Consider the following 21676-nt stretch of genomic DNA (forward strand, 5'->3'; position numbering starts at 1 on the left):
TTGTTGTTTGATTTGCAACAGCAATTTTCGCATTTGCACTCGTCACCGCATTTTACTGTGGCGCATTTGCAATCTAATGAAATGTGAATTTAATAATTTAATTAGTATTTTATTTATGAAAAAATCACATCACAATTCACTCACTTTTGCAACAGTCACTGGGCATGATTGATTTTTTCGATGAATTTATTTGAAACAAAAAAACACTGTATTTTGTGTGAAAGGTTCTTGATGTGGCTCGGTTAAAAGTCAATTCTTTTCTGTACCTCTTGTATTTCAGAACATGAACTTTATATAGGCAATATCTGATTCATTTGTGTTGATGCGACGCATTTTGTTGTTTGTTAAATTCTCCATAAAACAGATAAGCGCAATGATTCTATCATTTGTTTTTTCAAATATGGATAACTTGCATGATGCATACTTGTTTACTGAAATTTGAAGTGGCCGCCCGATGAACTCGCTCGTAACTCATGAGACATGTTATGACAGGTCGATGCATATTCGTATTTACCGACATGATTGATCATCAAATAATCATCATTTAAGTATGCCAATTGGGTTTTCTCTTTGGCTTATCGTTGTTTATCGGTAAGCCAATAAAATGCGATCGATAAGAAAATGTGGAAGAGAAATGAGACAAAAAAATTGCACGAACTTTCTAGAAGGGTCGATTTCCACTCAAATCATTGAGCACCCGCGTCATAATGGAATTTACCATTAAAGTAGATAAAAGTCGCATTGTATAAATTAAAACAACGGCGTATTTCGGGTCACTTATTAAAAAAAATTATGATTTTTATTTTCGATTCTTTTTTCTATCTCTTCACGTTGTAACAATGATATGCCATCTAAATTGTTATTTTTTTATTATTATTTTTAACGACATATTTTTAGAGTGTTTTAAACAACAAAGTGCTCATTTTCTTATACCTTCACCATAGTTAAGAAGTTTTTTCTATATTTTTATTAGTATTTTTTTTTCTTTGTTTTATTTTGATTTATTTTACTAAAAAGCCATTTTTACAGCACCGACGAGTTCACTTATTTATCAGCAAAAATTGAATACCCAAAGTACCTTATTATTGAGCAATCGTTTTACTTATAATTTTATGTGCAAAAGTCTTACCCAGTAAACTGCAAAAATGGCTTTTTAAAAATACACGAACTTTTTTTGTCAGGAGATCGAGCTGTCAGTGGAAGTGTTGAACTCTGTGGAAATTATTTCAATTTTTCATTTAAATTTCAATTCAATTGATGAATTTTTCTATCGTTAGACTATGTCTTTTCAATTTTTATTGCATTTATTTTAGAAATTTCAATAACTCATTGCGATTCTTTGTGGACGTGTGCATGGTTTGTGACAAAAGTTTCTTTTGATGGCTGTTTTGAATACAGGGTTGTAGATTAAAATTTAATTGAGACAATCATACATGCTTAAACATATCGTTTTATTCGACTTTATTATTATAGTGTTGAATTGATTTTCTTTTTCTTTTTTTAATGTCCGGTAAAGGGAGATATTATTTTGAATATGCGGTGGAAAAAAAAACACACCGCAATTTCGGTCACACAAAAATCGCTGATCACACATTTACTTCAGTTAAAAAATTTGAAGATTTCATTTCGCATGCATATAGCAGACAACCACTGATAAATCTCCCATAATTGGTAGAACTTTTAAAATGTATTAATATTTAAAGAGACAGCAGCATTCAATTCACAGAGAATTAAAGAATTCAAAAAAATTAGATGTGTGTAAATGTTAGAATGCCATACATTGAATTAAATACAAAAAATGTGCATATACACACATAATGCAGTTGCGTAACGAGTGTGTATTTAATTCCCTGTGAAATCAATCGCCGCAAACATGATGTCGCAAACATGAATAGCTACCAAAAAAAAATAATTTAAAAACTAGTATAATTGAAGACAATTTACGAAGACTTTGATTTGATGATGCATACACACGATGCAATTGATATTGCATGTGCAAAATGCATCGTCAAATCAATGTTCCAGGGAAATGTGTGTGTGGTGATCTAAAATCGGAAGTAGTTTGCTTGTTTTCTGTTCGTTTTTTTTTATTTTACTTAAGAAAATAATGTTATTCTTGTAGATCCACCATTTTTTTTTGTTATCTTCTGAATTATTTTGGACTTAAAATTATTGATTTGTTTTTAGGCACAGACTTTAACAAAATGTTTCTTTTTCTATTTCTTTTCTCTTTTCTTTACGGATTTCATAATTAGAGAGACATACGCACAATCAATGATTGGCCTTACAATGACACATTTGAACTGTTATTGTTGTTTATGTTTGTCGCTCGGTATTTACATTTATTGAGAATAATTGAAAGTGGATTGGCGATATCTCATGATCTCTTACGCACTTTGCCATTTTGATGTTGTGCATTTGTCTTTTTCGATGAATTCGATGTGGCACCAATTGCATTTTCAGCCACTTGTATTGACACTTGTTGAATTCCTTTTTCCATGCAACCTTTGTAAATTGGCTTCAGTACCTGGATATTTAACCACAAAATTAGAGACAATTATTTTGATTTGAAAATTGAAAAAAATATGGTTAATAGAAAGACACGTACCGTATCCCATGTCATATCGGCTAGGTCATCAAGCGATCCACCAATGTCTCTCAAATTCCCGCTGTATCTGTTAATGAAAAAAAAAAATTAATGGCGTTAGATGCATTAAAATTTACCGAATTATATGTGACACAACAAACTTACCGAATATATGCCCATAATAAAAGTGTTAGCAGTGCAATTCCCATGATTAAATTACTAAAGTTGGCAAATGTATAGATTCCGAATAGGCCAAATACACCGCTTAGTATGTAGAAAAAGATGGCAACTGTTAAATATACGGCCGGTGTTCGTGCTGCCTTAAAAATATTTTTGCTTTCATTTTGTGCCTTAAAACTGTTATATTGATCCTCCAAATCGGTTTCCAATTGATTCAAATATTGTTGACAAAATTCTTCGCCACCCAATTTTCGTTTTGATGTAAACTGCGATGCGATGATATTGAAGAGAAAACGAAATAAATGAAAAGGTTATCAGGATTGTTTTTTTTTCACGTATAAATTGTATAGCAAGTAGATTAAGTAGAATAACCATATTGAAATACTAACTGTAAATATTGCTTTGTCCCTTATACGTAAATGTTCGGCTTCGAGATGACCTTCGCTCAAGTATGGTTTTGTTCCGCCACAGGTTTCTTCCATTAATTGAGTATATACGGCCTTTGCATTTGCAACAGCGGCTAGATTATTTGCTTCGGCTGTGGCCTGTTTAACAGATTAAAAACAACAACAACAACATCATACACAACCAATTCAATGATGCGTCGTTCAAATTTATTATTTATCAACTTACCATAAGAACACTTTTCGGTTCTGGCATTTCGTTTCCTTTATAAATGGTCATGTACGATTTAAAATATTGAATTAAATCACGAGCGTATACCTTTTGACCGTTAATTTCTTTGACAATTAAATTTTCGGGTGCGAGCAACATTGGTACCAATGATTTAAGACTAGTTTTAAATTCAGGCGTAATATCACTCAATCGACCGTCAAACGTTGGATTACTGGAGACTACAAGACCGGGATGTGGCATTAGATAGCACGCAATTTCGGAGAAGCATGATGTGATTTGTTTGCGCAATGTTTGCAATTCGGGTGCTTGTTTTGACGATACTTCGAGACGCCGTGTCAATACGCGTTGACCACCAATCGTTCCGTATTCAGCTTCATATGGAAAACTCCAATCGCGTACAATAAATTGCAGACGTTGAAATGGCGTTTTTCCCGAATCTTCGAGCGCCAATCGTCCATACTCCGTGAACAAGTTCAAATGTTGCAAATCATCCTCTTGAATATTATGGAATAAATTGTAACATTGAACGGATGAAACCATTGTGCTCAATGCAAAAATCGTTGCACAATCGCGTACAGTGCTTTCACTGTCAAATGTTCCCTGTGTATCTAATAAAATGATCGCCACCTTATCACCATTTTTATAATCCCACGTGAAAATGTCCGACCACATTAAAATGCCAGTTGTATCACGTTCGGAACCGCCACGCCATGAGAATCCATGCAATGGTTCATCCTCCTTTCCAATCCATTCAGTAATATCCTTTTTCTCATACTATAGAAAAAACAAACGAAAAGTAAATGAAATCGATTTTCGTGTGGTATGATTTCAAAATTTGTTTTATACTTACGCGAGCGTACAAATAACGGAGAAAGAAATCGAGCAAAAAACTCTTCCCTTTACGAAATGCTCCAGCCACCGAAACAACAACAACAAATCTGTCCTTGATATGATCTTGCAACAGCACCTCTGTCAGTGTATCTTCGTCCAATACGAATGTATGATCATCTTCGGTTGTGACTATTTGAATAGGTCGTGCCTTTTTGACTTCTTCCATTTCAGTAATATCGTGTACGATTTCTGTCCGTTCTAAATAATAAAAGAAACGCATTTTTTATTTGATTTTTTTTTTCTTCGCTTAAATATAAAACATAAAATCATTTGAAAAAATGATGTTTTTAGAAATGTCTACTTCAACGGAGAATCGAATTGAAATCACTTTTACAGCATACGTTTAAATCGATGTTCTTAGTAGTAATAACAGTAATAATAATAATAACAGAGTAGCCGAATTAGTCTGTGCAAAGAAAAAAAATGGTTATTCATTGGCCCCAAAATGAAAATTGCATTTAAACCGGTACGTAATAAAAATAGCCGCTACTGATCATTTAGAACAGCATACAAATAAATGATTTGCAGAACACACATGCTCATCTAAATGTGGTGATGATGCTGTTGCTGCTGCTGCTATGGATGTGCACTGAATGATTTTCAGCCAGCACCTGTTTTCAAACATTTATTATCCCATGGCAATAACTCAAGTGAATCTATTAATTTTTGGTCGAGCTCTCTAATCGGGTAGTGTGACTGAATAAATTCTCGGGTTTGTGATTTTTGACATTTGGAATATGCTTCCGCATACACATATAGCATATAGCATCATGACGATGAAAAATTAAAATATATATCTATATTCACTTGATGTGCAACAGAAAATGGCAACAATAAAAAACATTCGAAACATTTAAAAGGAAAAATAAAAATGAGCAACAAGAACTCGTACGAGTTATGAGGTGCTTGTACTTCAAGAAAACACTCATTCATTGTCGATGTCGAAAGTACAGTTTAATTGTGAATAAATATTTATGAGTGAAGTCAATTTCAATTGCTAATTGCCACCGATCAGTATATATTGCATGCAACAGTCAATCAATTTAGTTTCATATATGTATTGTGTTTTTCTTTTACATTTACAGTATAAAGAAAACAAAAACCGACGAGCAGACCAAGAAACAACAAAACACGAAATAAATCTAAACCAATCGAAATGAATTAATTCATTTGGTTTTAGCGCCTCAAGGGGTGAAAGAATTACTAACAATTAAATTATTGATCGAGTCAAGGCGATCGGATTCGTTTCAATTCTTCTTGGTGATAAAACAAATTGATATAACGAACGATGTCACATCAATTTATGAGTATATGTATATGAGCAGCAAAAAATGAACTTATTCAATTAGGCGTGTTCAATGATACCGAAATAAACAAGAGAGAAAGAGTGGGCAACAGAACAAAAATTTGTGGAAAAAAAATAAACGGCCCATTAAATTGTTGACTTTGCAGACGCAAAATGACAACCACAAAAAAAAAAACAAAAAACAAATGTTCGTAATGGCATTTAATCAGCAAACAACGTGTCAGTTTTTTTTGGTCACTTTTCCAAAAACTGTTTATTTCCACAAGCGATAAATTTCTTGTGTGCGCCATCATCAATTGGTCGCAACAAATATTACTATAATCTGAATATGTGTATTTTGCATTTGCAATGTATAACCTTAAATGTTCGAATATTTTGCACAAATGTTCGATTCTTGGCCACCCAAATGAAGAAAAAAAAAACACCACTCAAAGTCACAAATTCAATCTAACCCAAAGTCACAAATTCTTACCAATATTCATTTTGATAATACTGTATGTACTGAGATATGTTTATTCACGCACGATAATCAACAATAATAACAACAACAACAAATGAAATGTGTATATTAGAAATTGACCCAGTCTACGTATGATGATGATGATGCACGACGTTTGCACTCAGAAACAATTTGTGATTGCGAAGCTTTGCTACATTCAGGTGCCTCTCTGTGTATTTCAAATATATTTTTGTGTCATGACACCACTAGCATTGCAAACAGTTGAAAAGAAAGACGAACGAAATGAAGAAAAAAAAAATATCTATCACAAACAGTGAAAATATTTTTAAAAATAATTTGACACACGAAAAAATATGAAACGAAACACACACGATTTGATGTGAACGCGACTCTTTAATCTACGTGAAAAAAAAGAAGGAAAGAGAGAGAGATGTAGCCAAATACTGTGCGTGTGAGGTTGAGCAAAATGTACAGCGTTTTCTTTTTTCGTTCTCTCTATCTCACAATCCGAAACGTCATTACCAGACAAAGTACATATTGTGCACACGCATTCGCACATTCAATCAAACATTTATATATGAATATACGACGAGAATGTATTTTGATCTCTCGCGCGCGCGAGAATCACGCATCTTTATAGTTATTTCTTGTGTATGAGCCAAGATAGATGCAAATAGAGAATGTATGTACATGGAGCATCAGTTTCATGGTGAACGAAAAAAAAATTGCCAACACATAATTATTCACACTTTTCACGTGGCCATTACATGGAAACAACAATGACATATACGTTTTTCCTTAGGTGAGTCTCTATCAGCCGTACGACATTCGATTTGTGTGTTGTATCATTTTGACATTTTCAAATGTTATTTACATCGTCAAAATTCGATACGGGCACATCAGCACAGGAAGGAACAACAAAAAAAAAACAACAAAGGCTCATACGTAAACACTCACACACTGAACTCCTCCAGATTACAGCTGTCACACATTTTTGCCAAAGTGTTTCGAAAACTACTTTTCTCTTGTTCATACACAAAATACATCTCTTTTTTTGCGACGAATCTAAAAAGCGCTGATTTCACATCATACATTTCCTAATACTTTGAACATTTTTTTCTTCTCTTGTCGTATTTGATTCATCCATCTTCACCTAACCAAGTTTTTCATTTTATTATAATGCCACATTGACACATTCAAAACGATTCAACTATTATTGAGATTTCTAGATGTAAATAAATATCGAAAAAAAATGGACTATAAATATTTACCCAAATGTCGTTCCCATTCAGCCATCTTTGACAAACTAATCACTACAGACTACGAATGAACGAAACAGCGCGAAACAGCGTCATCAAAATACACACAATGACTTACACGTCAAATAAGAATGCTTTAATATGACACAATATTACGGATCTAATAATTCATCTGACGTTGTTGTCGTCGTTACATATTTTGTGATATGCTCTTTGAATTTTTTATTTTATTTCTTTTTTTCGTCGTTGTTTGCGATAATCGAATAATATTAGAAATTGAATCAATATGGGCTTTTGTTCTGAATAAAAGAAATTCATGGCAATCGTAATATTTTGCGAAACCAAATGGGGAAATTGCATGTTTTGGTTCAAATTTGAGTTAAGTTTTCACATTTTAGGTTTGTGTATTCGAAAAATTAAAGTATTTTGAGTACAAAGTACGTTTAAATATCGCTTAAATACTAAAAAAATGTAAACAATTCGAGATAGGGCCCGGTACATTTGTTTTTCTTTTGTTTATATTTATATATATATTTTAACTGGTCATTTTTCGGGTGTATAATTTTTTTTATTTCTTTGAAATTCAAAGGAATTTTCAAAAAAAAATGCCATTTGTTATCTAATCGGTGAACAAATGTAAAATAAGTATTTGTATGATTTTTTTCACAATATTTCATCTGAAATCGAATATTGGTGCCTTTTTTTAAAAAAAAATTACACTCCACGCACAAAGTAAAATTGCAAATATATAACCTGCAAATAGTAGAATTTTCGAAAAATAAAGAGAGGGCGCAAAGTGCATTTCAAAAAATAAACAACAAAAAAAGAGCTTGTAAAAATGGTAAAGAACGAAAGAGACAACGTACTGAGTTACAACACACACACATATACGTATATTTTGCGCACACTTACATTTGTACAAAACAAGGATCAAATAAGGATATGAATTGTTTGTGTATATTGGTAGCATGGTACATTGTTTGGATGTTTCGGCCATCTGCTGGGTGTCAGAAAGAAAAACATAACAAATTAGCTTTTATTAGAAAGTGGTTTCCATTGCAATGCATTAATTTAGTTCTTTTTCAACATTGAAAAACTTCTTCATTATTATTTAATTAGTATCTAGGTGTGTTATTCGCATAGTTGTTATCGATAAATAGTTAAATCATAGTTTTCCCTATAAGTTATACTAAAAATGTGTTTCTTTGTCCATAGTCAATCGAAGACCTAGAAATTAACCAAGATGAGAACATTGATTTCAGTACTAACATTGATTGGTATCATTGAACTTGCACAATCTTGTTATGTTATCCACCAATTGAGTGGAGAAGAGACGAAACTTGCAGCCGAAACTCTAGCTCTAATCTCCGGAGACGTAAAACTTGCCGATTCTAATGTGACAATAATAAGTAGTTCGAATATAATTGAATGCCGTGAGTGTAGCAAATTTATCTATACTATTGAAACAATATTTAATATATCATCATCTATCTTTTTTTGTATTTTATATATTGGGCACCATTTACGCCATTCAAATGTATAGTCGGATTAGAAAATGAACTTCAGAAAATACATATATCGTGGACGGGACCTGAGCTCAAAAATGCAACCGTTTGTGAAAACAGAACCGCTGATGCCGACATAACCGTTGATGAAAACATCGTCGTTGATGAAAATGCCACCGTTCACTGTAAATTATTAGGTGTGAACGTAACCGTTGAATCAATTGACAAGGATTTTTTCGCTACAAAATTCATACCTTTAGTATGTATATATGCTCTCAATTCAAAGTTAATTTTCAATTTGATTTTTTATTCAAAATAAGTATTAATTGATAAAATGTGTTTGAAAATTGATCAGAATGAAAGTGAGGCAGCATTTGGTGTGATGATCTCACCATCCCGCGTATATATTGTTCGAATTGAAGGTGAAAATCGTACAACAAGCCTGAATGGATTCCAAATCACCAACGAACGTCCATGTCATGAAATGAGTAAGCCATTGCATTTTTCTACTTCATGTGATATGATACCAAAAAACAGTAAATGTATGTGTTTTTTTGTTTATTCAATAGATCCATACTTGTGGCTATTCGTATGTGCCATAACTATCAGTTTGACTGCACTGATGACATTCAAAAAACAAAATGGTGAAGAAAATCCTACCATTATATTTGAAGAAACCGAAGACGAAGAAGACGATGACGATGCCGAGAAAAAATTGAATGATAAAAAATTGGAAATTGAAGATAATTCAATCTTGTGTAATACAAACTTTTCATTTTCTTTCTTCTTGATGTGTCGTCGTGTCTCCAGTCTCCACTCACCAAAAACTAAATGTGATTTTAACGATTTCTGTGTGAGCAAGCGGTATTTTATGTGAAATCGCATTAGAATTCAACTATGCGGAAAAGTTCAATTTGTACAATTTCAATATAAGGCGATACACATTCACAAATGCTATTGTCCCCAAAGTTGTAATGCTGTGTTATACGTACATCATGTTATAAACGCATGAAACAGAGCGCAAACAGAGAACAAACCAACAGAGAGACAAAACAAAACATTGTGAATCTTAATAATTAAATCCATAAAATTTTCGATATTCATTCAGTCAAAGCATGGTGTGGATGTTAAGTTTATAACTAAAATGTTCAAATCGAAGAATGGAAAATAAACGTATTTGGTTCTATAGTAATAATAGTATATTATTCATAATGAATGGTTATGTAAATTGGCAATAGATTTTCCATGTTTTTCCCATTCGCTTACATTTTACCTTTTATATGTAATACAAGAACGAAACGCACACGGAACACCGTTGTACATGAATGAAAGCATATATAAGAAATCAACCACCAAAAATGGAATGTATTGTATATTTATCTATAAAATGGACCAATTCAAAATTGGTGTGGCAACGTGTTAGTTTTATTTTAGCTTCAACCCTCCCCTCACATCCCCAAAGAAGAGAAAAAAAAGGAATTACAATAAATATATGTAAAGAAAATGTATATTTGTGTTCGTTTCGTTTTCTCATTTTTACATTTCATGTATGGTTATTGTTGTATTGTATCTTTTCCGTTCGCCCTCTCTCTTCAATTTGCATTGTTGTTGTTTTCAAACGAGCAACATTTGCGTAAATCAAAAAATCACACAGCAGTACATACGCAGTTGTAATGCACGGAAGTTGGAAAAGAGGAAATTCTTATGCTCTTCATAATGATGAATTATTTATAAAATATAAATCAATGAGCGCGGCGACATTATGTCATAAACATATTTTCACTGCCAATATAATAATGCATGACGAATGTGATGTGTGTGTGTGTTTGTGTTTGAAGAAAATTGAGCTATATGCCATTTCCGGTCTTGCCAATCGTGATAAGAGCAATGCGATTGAATTCCAAGGAGAAAACGAAAATAACAAATATACACACATATATACAGGCAACCATATATTGTGTTGGCAAAAGGGATGCTGGGGAAAAAAATTATGTAGAGAAAAAGAAAATCAAACGAAATCAGGTTAAGTGAAAAGGCAAAATAATTACATAAGCAGTTTTATGTGAATTGGCATGATGCATACCGTACGAATAAACATACGAGAGCCAAAATAGAAAGCTATAAAACTCTCTACTAACGAGTAATGGGATCAATTAAATCTTCGATGATATGTAAAACGCGACCAAATGATGAAGGCGTACAGCATTCTGTAAGAAATAGGATTTGATGAATTTTTCATGGTTGCTACGGCTGCTGTTGATGTTAATGGTGGTGATTCGGTTGTAGATTTTGTAAACGGTGAAGGTGGCATGGCAGTTTTAATGGTTGATATTATAACGGTGGTTGCGATGACTTTGTGGATGGATAACAGTCATAATAATATTTTCAGCCGGTGTATATTTGTATGAGATTGGAGACTTTTTTTTGCGAATCTCGCTAATGAGCGCCATCTGATTTTAGTGTGAATTAGATGCAAAAACTGAATTTAATTCTGTAGCATTGAAATGAAAAAGTGAAAAAACAACAACAATAGCACGGCCACACAGAGCTGTACATCTATGCGTGCTGATGCATACATACACATATACGCTTTCTTCATTCTTTCATTCCATTGCTATACGTATCTCACTGGTCAACAGATCTATGTAGCCATGTTACTGTTGTTGTTTTTTTCTCTTTTTCGATTCAATTCATTGTAACTAAATTGAGTTCAACTATGGAATACAAGATGGCACAGATGAGGGGAATTCGCATTTTGTCTCTTCATAGGCTTAGCCGGTTGAATATTTTACACGAGATGACTTCACCGAACTGAAACTCATGTATGCTACACTCAACGGTTTTCGATCAAATGTTCGCATCAATAAACTATTCCCGCAATAAAGATAAATGAATCCAGCTGAAAGGTAATCAATATATGAGGAAATTAAATTTTGTTTATCCGCGAGCACTATGCAATTATATATGAGTTTTACCTTTGGTCATTTGTATATTTATTGGAAATATTTTGTTTGCAAAATCTGGAATAGTTGGTGGCACAAGCACATCAGACAATATGCTTCTCTTGCGAGTGAATATTATTCGCGTGCTATTCCATTCGGCCACTGTTTGTGTGTTTGCGTGTATTGGGTATGTGATTAAACGAAAATTAAGTTAATAAATGACTGAATTTTCCAATTGTATTTTAATAAGTATGATGGGATCTTAATTTAATCATGCCATTAAATACAGCGCGAATAAATTTAAAGCACATTACATTCACTGTTAACAATAACCGTTTAGCTAAATCACTTCATCTTTTATTCAATCGCAATTTACTTTCTTTTTTGTAATAAATTAATAGTTCTTTTTTTTTATTCACTCACACACACACACACGCACTCTTTATGCATGCTCTTGCTCTATTTATGAGTCCCAATGGCGTACTTACGAATTTCATAGCTTGGACGATTTCGATAATTCACTCGATCATTTTGACTGAATGATATGTGCCAGTTTTTATTGCCTTCCACATAAAATGACACATTTAAAATATGATTGGTTTGGTTTTCATTTTTGATGGGTACAAAAGGCGAATAGGCATCTATATTTGTTATCATCCTTTTACATTGGCTGAAAATATGAAATATTCCACAGAAAAAAAAAGTCGAAACACTCACACATTATTGCATTTAATTGCCATGAACATTAAATCTATTGTATTAAAATTATAAAATTTAAAGTTACCATTTATCAATATTATTAATGTCGCAAATACTAACAGCATTGTCTTCAACAGTAGCAGTAACAGTAACCAAAGAGCAAACAGCCAGACTATGTAGGTAAAAAATTAATTCAACCATTCTACGGCCACGATTTATGAATGAAGTGCTCGTTTGATGCCATTGACGGTTTTCCCTTTTATACATATCGTAAGGATTTATTGGGCTTCGTTCCGTTTTTGATTAAACCAATCTCGTCTCTATCCTTATGTTCAATCTACTGTCTGGGCGTCCAACAAAACGATCGATATTTATAATTCAAAACGAAAAAGTTTTGATTCAAAATCATAAAAACAACGAAATGCGTATACTTTGACGCAATTCAAACGAATTCTATTTTTTATGGCTTATTCTCTTTTATTACAAAAACCGACGCACATTTATTATTTCGATGTTATTTCATGATTCAAATTTTTTTTCCCTTGTTATTCTAATTACTACAGATTTATTGAAAGAGATATTGAGAAAAACAACTTTATTTTTATTTTACTAAATACCAAGGCCAAACAATATGTTTGCTGTTAAATGAGCAAATATTTCGAATGCGAGTGTTTTTTTTCCATCCTCGACATCGACAAATTTCATAAATTTTTATGTGGTAAATTCAAATCACCGTCCACCCAGTAATAATATGATTGAGAGCAATGCAAACATCTTAACATGTGATGTGGTTTTTTGAGCCGACGATGTGTGGTTATCAATCGCACAATCATAATAGAAATTCATTCTATTCGGATGGTCAGTTGTGAACGTAAAATAATAATAGTTGAATGTGAATCGATCCGATGCCGGATTCCGGTCCACTGTCGCCATTAGTTTTTCATCATTTCGATAAATTTGAATAAATCCACCTACAACAAGAAAACACACAAAAAAAGAGAATATAAATGAATCATATCAAGACAAATGGGATAAAGATTTATGTGGCAACAGTAATAACAAACAAAACAAAAGAAAAAACAACTTTGCCCAATCACCGAATAAAAAACCAGCTTCATTATCTTAATTTGTACTCACTTGGTGATATTTTGATACGAAATTGAACTGGTTGACGTTCCGATAATAAAGAATTTTCGGTTTTTTTGCTCCCCAATAGTTTTACATGTCTAACTAAGATCTGTTTGTTCTGAATCACTGAAAATGACAATTGTCGGAACATAAATTGGCATACACAAAAAAAAAGTCAACATTACATTTCGTCCCCAAGCACAAAACACAATGCAAACAAAGAGAGAAAGAGGAGGAAAATGTGTTTTTTTTTTGTTCACTCACGAAATTGATATACTCCACTCGTATTTAGATTTGGATTGACAACCGGCGATAAATGAACTTCGCAAGAACTGGATCCAATCACATAAAACTCGAACAACAAATCGGTTGTATTGTTCGATGACAGTTCGATGTATTGACGAGGTTTGTTATGGTTGGTGTAGATGAACTGTTTACAGTGGCCTATGTTAAAATTGAAAATGCGAGAATAAAATGAAATGAAACGAGAAAAAAAACAACTCAAATGCGAGGCAAATTACAAACAATAAACACATGACGTCAATAAAACAAGATGAGAGGAGAATTTTTTCTTTATATACTACAATATAGCAGTAGCATTAAGGGTGTCATAATTTTTAATTGATAACATACCACAAAACTGTTTATGATTTTTAGCACACAGCTCAGATGTTGACAACAGCTCATTTGCCGAAATTGATATTATGCAGCACAAATTTACGCTTACCAAACAAACATAAAACAAATTCGTTAACGTTTTCATATTTCGTTTGTGTTTATTGAAATGGAACCGATTTAGCAAACGTTTTAATAATAAATGCAACAACTATGCAATTGCTTTGTACAAAATGATACAAAATGTTAAATTAAAAAAAAACAACGGTGTGAGATTTTGTCGCCTTTTTTCCAGTCACTATCGAAACAGAGTTGCCCACATGATGACATTTTACAATCGAACAAGCAAATGCAACAGCCGATGAACCGTTACACAGTCAAAACCATTGATAACACGATTCGATTGAACGTTTTGTTTCGCATACATTCAAAAAAAATGTGTCACATTTTTACTGAAATATTTAATTATGATATGAATTTCTTTTCTTCTCTTTTTCAATATGTGCTTATGTATTTTTTTTTTTGTTTATAAGACGAAAGACTCTTGATAATTTCGATTTATGTTGAATTTCCTGCCCTTGGCAGCATTTCGGAGGCGAACAAATACACAAATATAGTCGAGTAAGATATTAGATGATTTTTGACATTTGAATGAAGTGTGTGCGTTTTGACAGAGTGTGATCGCACAATATACTCAAGATAAAGAAAGGAAAAGCCGTTTCTATGCTATTGCATTGTTAAGACGTTCTTATCTCCCTATTCATTCGCTAAGAACAACTCCAACATTCCAATTTCAGTGAATATAAACTGCCATACAGTTTAAGATTTCATTCAATTGAATTCAAGGGAGATGGAATTGAGAGAAAGAAAAGCATTAAAATACAATTACACACGCACAATATATTAACGTAAGATTTGTACAATAATAACAGAGAGATACAACGAATAAATTAATATGTGTGTGCATTCAATGTACAATATATCGGTTTTTGCCATAGAGAAAGAGAAAGAGCATTTATTTCCAACACATTTGTCAGATGTGTCACATCATACAAAATTTTACCGAAACAATAACATGTGTTATGTTCAGAAAATGGTTCGCTTTAATTAACTAATCAAAGTTAATGAGTTTGAAAGGCATAAAACAATTTCATAAATGCCATCATGAGTTGTTTTATTGAGAATTTCAAATGAATCGGCTTAAATGTTAAAATTGTACAATTTTTCATTTCAATTACCGTTGCGACGCGCACTGATTTCAATTCTTTTTCTTTCTTTCTATATTCGGCACCATCATTTTACAGCTATGAACTATGAACAACAACGAATCAGGCTATCCTAATTGCCATGTACGTACTGTACCATATGTATTCATTGCCGGTTCTGAAAATGGTTCTGTCGATGTGGGTGCACCTAAAATTGAATCGACTTTTGATTTTGTTTAATTAAGCGAACTCTGATTCGAAAACACACAGAAAAACACCCATACATACATACATACACCAACACATTCAAACTACATCTCACGAAACGTACATTTTCAATCGATCCCGTTCCACGTGCAGTTGACAGGACACGGAAGCTTCATAAAAAGTATTTTTATTTATTTTGTCGATTTAAAGTGTTGTGGACGCAGAGAGCGAGAAATATAGTTAGAGTGAGAATAAAAATGACATGCAGCGCTTTGATGATGTCTTTTGTTAAAAAAAATTGCAAGAGCCAAGATAAATGCAGGAAAATCGAACAAAACGACTAGCTAGAATGAGATAAAAGCCATAGAAAGAAAATTGAAATACAAAAAAAGCAAGCAAGTTGTTAGCTATTGTAGAAAACTTGTCTGAATATAAAACTTTTATTCTTTTGTCAAACTATTACAAATTTTCGCCTTTTGAATATTTTAACGTTGAATCAGCCCATAATGTATTTGGACGTGTCAATGTGGCTGCAATTGTAGAAAAATTGAACTTCCGAGTTTTCAAACGATGAAAAACTGATATATTGAATAGGCAATGGGTTCTCTTCGAGAACGGTGATTATTGGCTGTGACTTCAGCTTTTCCGAATACAATCGAATGTTGCCACCTAAAAAATGGATAAAAGTAACAAAAAAAACAACACAAACACAATAAATAAAAAGTAAAATGGTGAGCGCGCGGATATATATATATATATAGATGTATGTGTGTGTGTGTGTGTGTGTGTGTGTTGGTTGGTGTGTGGGCAATATAAAAACGAATGGAAATGGGATTTAGGGATTTGTTCAAATATAGGTACATACTGTTTGCGACTTCCAATAGCATTTTTGTCGGTTTCTCCTGATTGATTATACGGCTTTCGTATGCTTCAGCCAAGACGTTGGCACCTTTCTTCTTTCTTATAACCACTCTCTGTAATAACAAAATCGATAGCACACATTTATTCCAAACGGTTAATACTGAACTGTATTTCGAGGTAAGAATGAAAATAATTTTAACGATGTGTGGACGAACGCAGCACAACATACCAAACAAAATGGATGCATATATGAAATTTTAATCGAGCATTCAATATCGTTCGAATTGCAATTTAATAGAGTAAAATCATGTTCAAAATTATTGTCTAATATAGTATGGTATAACTTAACTCATTGCTCCAGCCCCCAATCACTATGGAAATATGAAAAATATAAAATTATTAGCAATGAATTTTAATATGAAGTCAAAACATGTTTAACTTGAGCGTTTTGGTAGACAATTGAATTGAGAAATGTACATAATATTATTTACCAATTTCATAGACAAAATCTCTTTCGAAGTTTGGATGATCTGAGGTTGTGAGTAAAATATTTGCATCTCGTGCGCCTTGAATATATAAAATTATTCGCAAAATATAACCATCCGGCTGGGATTGTTTAATATCACTGATTTTCACATAATGACGATAGTCATAGTCAGATATTGAATAGTATCCACATTTTGTGACAAGGACTATATTACGGAGAAAATAGATCGCAAATATAATGAGAAAGTTATTAACGATATTAGAATTAATTTATTTCAGTATCCACATCCAGCAAATTGGTTCACATACAATTTCTCAAATCTACGGATGCTGGGACATCTCTGGCAACAAAAATAAAACGAATGAATGTTTGTAAAGAATAAAAAGAAGAACATTTTATTGCTAGTTTTTACCTGGCAAGAAGCGGATGATCGGTGCTGTCGAAAACCGCATCCGGAATGGCAAATGAAAACGAACAATTAAAATAGAATTTCACCAGATTTGAATTCCATGAGCCGAAACTGATATACTCCACGGGCAATGGTTCTGGGTCGTTCGCTGTCGCCAATAATATATCGCCAAAATTATATGTATATATCAAAAATATATTAACAAAAATATATGTGAAATACTCATACCTTCTGCCATCAATGTGAAGGAGTGTGTATCCTCTTTACGGAATATTCTAATGTCACCGCCTGAAAATTTCGTCGAATTAGAAAGGTGTATATACCTATAAAAATAATAATAATACAAAATTTATTGGAAACGTACGTGTGGTGATTTGAATCAAAAACGCAATCCATTTGTCAGGCGCCAAAATATCAACCAGTTGAATTTCACGCAATACATTCGCACCCTGTTTTCTACGGACAATTACTCGTTGATTTGCCCATCCGCCGATAACTAAGAAAAATAAAATGGAAAAATAGTGAACGTAAAGGGAATAAAAATAAAATGTTCTACAGTTGACAGCAAACGGAAATGATATGTATGAACTTTCACCACTTTCAAAACTAAATGCGAATTTTCGCTTTTTCATCATTTTCTGCTTCTTCTTCATTTTTTTTTATTGCAAAAAAAGCAAATCAAACATGGTAACAATAAGCGAACGAGAAAAGTTGTTGTTTATGTGAATGTAATTGAATATTTACGTATTTCATATTCGTTGGCTTCTCGATTTGCCATGGGCACTGCTGTCAAAAGAACATGAGCGTCACGTTCGGCTTGAATATAAAATGGGAAATTGATGATGTAGCCTTCTGAACGAACGCCAGTTAAATCGGTTATCTTATAGAATTCTTTGTATTCGTTTTCTGTTGCGTCAGCATATCGGCACAGTTTCTTTATATCCTCTTCTTGGTAAGCATTTTCACCCTCACAATTGTAGAAAAATTTGGCCAACGAATTGTCATACGAAGCAAAACCAAAGTATTTTACTGGCAATACATTTTTATCCTCGGCCACAGCTAACGGCTCTTTTTGATATTCAATGAACACTTGGATTTTACCCTCTGTAAAAACAAAATGTGAGAAAAAAAGTGTGCGAAAGAGAGAGAGAGAGATAGATAAAAAAATGCAAAAAAATTTATATGTTAAGAATAAATAGATGTTCAATATATGATAGTAACACGCATTCAAATCTGGATGATCGCTATGAATTTTCGTCCTAATCAATTAGAAGGTAATGAAGCCGGTGAAGTGATAAAATACGCCCAAATGGTGTGCTTACATAGGCGTATTATTGGCAGTCTCCATTCCGACAATCACTGACTTAAATTAGATTTTAAGAATTATCTTCGGCTAATGCACACCAAACATCTGGTTCAATGTTAATGTACTAATGATAATTTCATCAAATACCGCATCTTAAAATGAGTCTCACTTTTAGTCCTCCTCTTCAGTTCATACAAAACAAATAAACCCCGAATGAATGCGATGGCATTTTATCGCATTTTGTTACCAACTAGATCCATTCAAACCATACAATCATTCATTCACTTACCATTTGATATTTCAATAAGCAGCTTCAATGGATTATCTTTGCGTAGAATGTTGAAATTATATTCGACAGTCATGTCATAGTCTTGACGTTTTCTGCGAATTAATGTTCTATTATTTGCCCAGCCCCCGACCACTGTCGTCAATTTTTGTTACAAACATAAACGAATGAATTTTTTTGAAATGTTATGAAATTCAAAAGATAAATAAAAAAATAAAATAAAATAAAATTGTATGAACATTTAATATAATATACTAACATATTTCATAGACATTATCACGAGTCCAATTGGGAAATTCCGTTGGTGAAAATACAATGTGGGCATCGCGTGGGGCTAAAACATAGAACGGTAATCGTACTAGGTATCCAGACGGCTGTAAATTAAATCAAATCAAACATTTCGCACAACACAACGACAACAAATAAAATCAAAAACCAAATTAAATTGCATTTTCTCACTTGAATTCCTGGAATGGAAAATGAAAATAATGAATGACTCTTAAGAATTGAATATGTTTTTTTGTTGTTGTTAGTTTTTACCTGGAATATCACTGATTTTCATCAATTTTTTATAGTCATAATCTTTCTCTTCGCGTACTTTGCATTTTTTCGTCAATCCTAAAGATAGACAGACAGCCAGACATGGAAAGAAGTAGAAAAAAAAACGTCAACAACAAATGATTAATCGTTAATGTGGGGATTTCTGGCATGATAAAAAAAAACCAAACCAGTTCGTTGTTTGTCAATTTAATATTAACTTACTACAATATTTTTTTGCACGTTCTCGAAATGCACTTGACTGTGCACCATACGCCGATTCCGATAGTAACAACAGTACTACCAAATAATTTAAAATGCACCAACAATTCATAATTAATGAAATTTGAATTGCACAAAAATTAATGCAAAATATGTTGACCAAATGTAGTAATCAGTGGCTTTTTGACACTGAGAGACAAACAAACACACGATCAGTTTTACTTGACCTACGACGCAAAACTGAAAACAAACTTGAATTCCGATATACAAACAAGATTCACTCGGTTCGTGCTATCATTATTATTATTCGAATCAGAGTAATATAAAAACGAAATAATAGTAATAAGACAACACAAAGCAACGAATGAAGATGTGTACACAACAAGAATGGGAATTAAGCAAGCCTGTATTAAAAGATATTTGTCATGTCTGTCAACAAATCAAACAGGTTGTGATTTTCTCAGTCGAAATGCTAATTTACAAAAATGTTGATCATACACGAGCGAAGTAGCGAAATCATATAGCCGACATTGAGAAAGATAGAACAGGCAAGCAATGACACATAGCCAGTGTGAGCGATTTGGATTGAGTGTGAGTATGATGTTCATATATACTCACTCTAAGGTCAACTGGATGATAACGAATGGCTCTGACTTTGTTCAACATTCATATGAATGCGTGCTGTCACTACCAATATCTTTCTTACTGTGTTGCTGTTTTGTGCTGGTTCTTCTTCTATTAACACTAATACTACTACTGTTGTTGGTAAAAACAACGTTCGCCCAATCAACGAACCTGATACGAAAATACCGAGCAATTGGTATTGCTTGTATTATACTCTCTGTGTTTCGTTCGTGTCTCATTCCCCATTCAATTAACACAAACTAAATTGAATGATTCCTGCAAGACAGAGGGATTTCAATATATGCGTTATTGGTATATCGCTTGGATTATGTGTATCAAGGAAAGTCGTCGTTTACAATTGAAGTTTTACTATGTTTGTCAATACGTATCGAAATTAGAACGATATCATATTTGAAATGAGGTTTACAGAAACTTTATTCATTTTGAATTCATTAAGGCACGTTTAAAGTGCTGCCGCGGCACATCTATTTCAGCTAATTTTTTCCCTTCTCTTATTCATAAAAAATTCATGTCATGAAAATCAATTTATTGGATCAATCAATTCGGTACATTTTCAGCATGAATTTGAGCTTGTATTTGGAAGCTTTATCTATTCATACATACATGTAATCACGATACGAAACACTTCTTTTTCAAAACCATCATGTAATTTGAACGAAGTGCGTTCAGCTGCGATTCTTGTCGCTTACAGCGACAATCTTTGTTACAGTATCATCTTGTCGCACGAATTGCAATTTCGATTTATAATTCGCAGCATTTCTTTTTATTCTCTCTGTCATTCAGTCGTTCGTTGCTCGGCATTTCGAAGATTTTGTGAAAAATGAACATTTCCGATGTTTGAATCTTCAGCGTATTATGCTTATGCTGATCGAAAAAACGTGCGTCTGCATATTATTTAATACGATATGATGTGATACGATTGTAAGTGAAAATAATGAAAAAATAAACCACATTTAAAACAAGGGTGCTCACTTCGCTCGCAAGCTACTTTATGTGTTTGTCTGGATTTGCTTTCAACCATTCAGAAACAGTTTGGCCGAAAGGTTGACATAAGTGAATTGCTCACGTTAGAATTGTGTAAGATCAGTTGTACAATGGACAAAAAAAATGATTGTCAAGGGTCATTCCACTTCAGACTTCTTGCAATTTTAACCAGCTTACAAAAATTTGATTTCTGAGAAATGGCGCGAACTCTAAGAAAATTTTAATTTTTCTCGAAGAAATGTGTTATTTATAACCTATCTTTTTTTCCTTTATAAATCGAAAAGGCATCTGATTTTTGGCCGAGATGCAAATTTTCACA

At 32.9% G+C, this 21676-nt stretch overlaps 5 protein-coding genes across 8 annotated transcripts; 1 reads left to right on the plus strand and 4 right to left on the minus strand.

The window, feature by feature from the left end:
- Positions 1–766: 766 nt before the first annotated feature.
- LOC116338906 (atlastin) lies at positions 767–7453 on the minus strand. Of its 2 annotated transcripts, none has more exons than XM_031764455.1 (7): positions 7332–7453; positions 4254–4492; positions 3401–4177; positions 3157–3312; positions 2753–3033; positions 2609–2675; positions 767–2527 (listed from the first exon to the last, which is right to left on the minus strand). In XM_031764455.1, the coding sequence occupies exons 1-7, from the start codon at positions 7354–7356 to the stop codon at positions 2378–2380; spliced, it is 1695 nt and encodes a 564-aa protein (XP_031620315.1). In that variant the 5' UTR covers positions 7357–7453; the 3' UTR covers positions 767–2377. The 2 variants fall into 2 exon arrangements, with proteins under 2 accessions (XP_031620315.1, XP_031620316.1); XM_031764456.1 differs by lacking the exon at positions 7332–7453 and adding an exon at positions 6073–6372.
- Positions 7454–8304: 851 nt separating this feature from the next.
- LOC116338646 lies at positions 8305–10016 on the plus strand. Its single transcript, XM_031764049.1, has 5 exons — positions 8305–8445; positions 8535–8752; positions 8863–9083; positions 9180–9312; positions 9394–10016. Exons 2-5 carry the CDS (start codon positions 8563–8565, stop codon positions 9699–9701), a joined length of 852 nt encoding a protein of 283 aa, XP_031619909.1. The 5' UTR covers positions 8305–8445; positions 8535–8562; the 3' UTR covers positions 9702–10016.
- Positions 10017–10238: 222 nt separating this feature from the next.
- LOC116338647 lies at positions 10239–12787 on the minus strand. Of its 3 annotated transcripts, none has more exons than XM_031764051.1 (6): positions 12551–12787; positions 12255–12436; positions 11800–11928; positions 11612–11723; positions 10908–11207; positions 10239–10799 (listed from the first exon to the last, which is right to left on the minus strand). In XM_031764051.1, the coding sequence occupies exons 1-5, from the start codon at positions 12730–12732 to the stop codon at positions 11156–11158; spliced, it is 657 nt and encodes a 218-aa protein (XP_031619911.1). In that variant the 5' UTR covers positions 12733–12787; the 3' UTR covers positions 10239–10799; positions 10908–11155. The 3 variants fall into 3 exon arrangements, with proteins under 3 accessions (XP_031619911.1, XP_031619910.1, XP_031619912.1); XM_031764050.1 differs by having other exon boundaries at positions 10873–11207; XM_031764052.1 differs by lacking the exons at positions 10239–10799; positions 10908–11207 and having other exon boundaries at positions 11562–11723.
- A 258-nt stretch (positions 12788–13045) lies between these two features.
- LOC116338736 lies at positions 13046–14781 on the minus strand. Its single transcript, XM_031764177.1, has 4 exons — positions 14227–14781; positions 13858–14037; positions 13603–13719; positions 13046–13436 (listed from the first exon to the last, which is right to left on the minus strand). Exons 1-4 carry the CDS (start codon positions 14354–14356, stop codon positions 13195–13197), a joined length of 669 nt encoding a protein of 222 aa, XP_031620037.1. The 5' UTR covers positions 14357–14781; the 3' UTR covers positions 13046–13194.
- A 1239-nt stretch (positions 14782–16020) lies between these two features.
- Positions 16021–20030, minus strand: LOC116338571. Its single transcript, XM_031763924.1, has 14 exons — positions 19732–20030; positions 19510–19587; positions 19429–19436; positions 19229–19343; positions 18973–19104; positions 18122–18481; positions 17742–17873; positions 17606–17665; positions 17381–17525; positions 17277–17308; positions 16973–17173; positions 16830–16852; positions 16486–16594; positions 16021–16289 (listed from the first exon to the last, which is right to left on the minus strand). Exons 1-14 carry the CDS (start codon positions 19838–19840, stop codon positions 16117–16119), a joined length of 1677 nt encoding a protein of 558 aa, XP_031619784.1. The 5' UTR covers positions 19841–20030; the 3' UTR covers positions 16021–16116.
- Between the last annotated feature and the right edge of the window lie 1646 nt (positions 20031–21676).

The sequence above is a fragment of the Contarinia nasturtii genome, unplaced genomic scaffold (assembly GCF_009176525.2).
Source record: "Contarinia nasturtii isolate CC-2019 unplaced genomic scaffold, AAFC_CNas_1.1 Cnas_scaffold_414, whole genome shotgun sequence".
NCBI lineage: Eukaryota > Metazoa > Arthropoda > Insecta > Diptera > Cecidomyiidae > Contarinia > Contarinia nasturtii.